This window comes from Alosa sapidissima, chromosome 24 (assembly GCF_018492685.1).
Source record: "Alosa sapidissima isolate fAloSap1 chromosome 24, fAloSap1.pri, whole genome shotgun sequence".
Taxonomy (NCBI): domain Eukaryota; kingdom Metazoa; phylum Chordata; class Actinopteri; order Clupeiformes; family Clupeidae; genus Alosa; species Alosa sapidissima.
This window is the reverse complement of record NC_055980.1, coordinates 16,229,553-16,232,052: the sequence shown is the minus strand read 5'-3', so window position 1 is coordinate 16,232,052 and position 2,500 is coordinate 16,229,553. Positions and strand designations below refer to the sequence as shown.

Here is a 2,500-nt window from a genome sequence, read left to right as displayed (position 1 = left end):
TCTCTCTCCCCATCCTGCGTGCCTCACATTCCGAGGAGCACTTATGTAGGCCGACTAGGGTGGCATTACGCAACAGACAGATGTTTGTCATGGTCAGAGAGAGAGAAAGAGAGAGAGAGAGAGAGAGAGAGAGAGAGAGGAGCAAAAGGACATGGGGATGGACAGAGTGAGAAAGGAGGGAAGGAAGGCAAAAAGGGAGAAAACAACATGGAGGAGAAGACAACAGAAGTCTGAAGAGAAAGGAGGACCAGGGAGACTGGTGGGAGAGTAAGACAGAGAGAGAGAGAGAGAGAGAGAGAGAAAGAGAGAAAAGCAGAAAAGAACACAGCGAGGACTGAAAGAAAAGGACGAAAAACGGATGAAATCGTCATCAAACAAAAGGACAAATGTAAAAAAAATAAACACATTCAAAGTTCCAGACATGCAAGTCCTCCCCAACTCTCCCCCTCCCTCAGACATCTGGACTGGCCCCTAGGCGGCCCTCAAGCAGCCCCGGGCCCCTGCCCTCTGAGGTGTGAGATAAATGGACTAATCACAGAGACACACACCGAGTCATGGGATGTTTGGCTCCAGGCTCCATCTGTGACTTAAGACCCAGCCCGGGGGACCTGGGAGCCTCGTGAGCCGCCATCTCCCTCAGCTGAAATGACACCCATCATCATCAGGGCGCTCCTCCTAATACTTAACTCACTCCAATCTTCCAAAAGTGACTAAACGTGAGTTTTTTGAGTTTTGAGGGCGTTGTGGAAAAGTTTTACGGCTGAATGTCTGTTAATGTCATTTGATGATTTTCATTGGAAGTACGGTAGGGATAGAGGGATGTAGAATGAGAGAAGAGAAAGAGAAGTAACTTCCATCACTTTCAGAGAGATGTGTGCTCCAGCAGGTGGAGGTGGAGGTCACAGAGAGATGTGTGCTCCAGCAGGTGGAGGTGGAGGTCACAGAGGGGTCAATTGGGGCTCTGGAGACCTGATGGAAACTCTGTGGTCTCTAAGTTGGTCCTCACGACAGCTAAACTGTGTGACCTAAGTGTTTTGCCTCATTAGTTCTTCCCTCTGGTTCAAAGAGTTGCTCTAATCAGCTCTTTATGTCGTGTACCTTTATTTTGCGGCTGTTGTTGTTGTTGTTGCTAAAATCAATAGAAACGATTAAAAGACAAAAAGACTTGTTCTAATTAGCAAATCCTCTGTCAATGCAACACATATACTTGAGTAGTGCTTTGATTTTTAAACCTTTAACTCACACCACAGTTACTAAAGAGACCAATGAAGAGAGAGGACGGAGACGCAGAGGCAGAAGAGAGGGAAGAGAGGGAAGGAAAATAAAAGAAGGAATAGAAGACAAAGAAGAAGTAGAGAGAGAGAAAAAGAGAACACAGGATACAGAGAGAGAGAGAGAGAAAGAAAGAACACAGAATAAACAGAGAGAGAAAGAGAAAAAGAGAACACAGGATACAGAGAGAGAGAGAGAGAGAGAGAAAGAACACAGAATAAACAGAGAGAGAGAGAGATAAAGAGAAGACAGGATACAGAGAGAGAGAGAGAGAGAAAAAGAAAAAGAACACAGAATAAACAGAGAGAGAGAGAGAAAGAACAGGATACAGAGAGAGAGAGAGAGAGAAAGAGAAAGAACACAGAATAAACAGAGAGAAAGAGAGAGAGAAAGAGAACACAGGATACAGAGAGAGAGAGAGATAGAAAGAAAAAGAACACAGAATAAACAGAGAGAGAGAGAGAGAGAAAGAGAACACAGAATACAGAGAGAAAGGGAGAGAGAGAGAGAGAGAATGATGATGACCGTCTGAGACAGGTGAGGAGGTTGTCTCACCTGAGCGTCCAGGCTGCTTGTTGAGGGGCCGGGAGACCTCAGTGAGGGGCAGGACGTAGACATCGGGGCCGCCGCTCTGGGAGGCTGGCGAGGCCAGCGTGGACACGTCCGCCTGGTACTCTTCACCCTCCGCATTCTCAAACTCCTGCATTTGCACACACACACACACACATACAAAAAAGAGGAACAGCGTGAGGAGTGGAGAGGTCAAAGGTCAACGGGGTCAGATCAGAGGAACATTCCAGAACAGCTGCACACCAACACATGCGCCAGCCTGCAACGGGCACCCACGAACGAGGCGCCAACAGAAACACACATTGTTCGACGCAATGCATTCCATCACCCCCAACCACCGCTAACCAAGACACACACACACACACACGCGCAGACATAAATTATGCAGGCCGGGTACGCATACGGTAAGACCTCCACATGCTGTATTATTCATTGCCTGATTAGTTTTTATGCAGTCCAAGGGAATTATTCAGCGGAATAAAAAAGCATGTCCATCACAGTCAGTCATTTGAAAGACCCTTTTATCTACCCAACTTACCGTATGCAGGACATCCATTTTACATGATATTATATTTAGCTGACCAGAAACCGAGCCTCCAGGCAGAGGTGTTATGCAGATGCTGGTTTATGTCTTCTTGAAGACACATTCTCTGGTATC

At 46.7% G+C, this 2,500-nt stretch overlaps 1 protein-coding gene across 2 annotated transcripts in view; it reads right to left on the bottom strand.

The window, feature by feature from the left end:
* Window positions 1-2,500, bottom strand: part of aatkb (apoptosis-associated tyrosine kinase b) — a 56,160-nt gene that overhangs the window by 20,451 nt on the left and 33,209 nt on the right. For both annotated transcript variants that reach the window (XM_042082010.1, XM_042082011.1), the window contains one exon: window positions 1,828-1,972. In XM_042082010.1, the coding sequence (XP_041937944.1) occupies window positions 1,828-1,972 (145 nt within the window). The remainder of the gene's footprint in view (window positions 1-1,827; window positions 1,973-2,500) is intronic.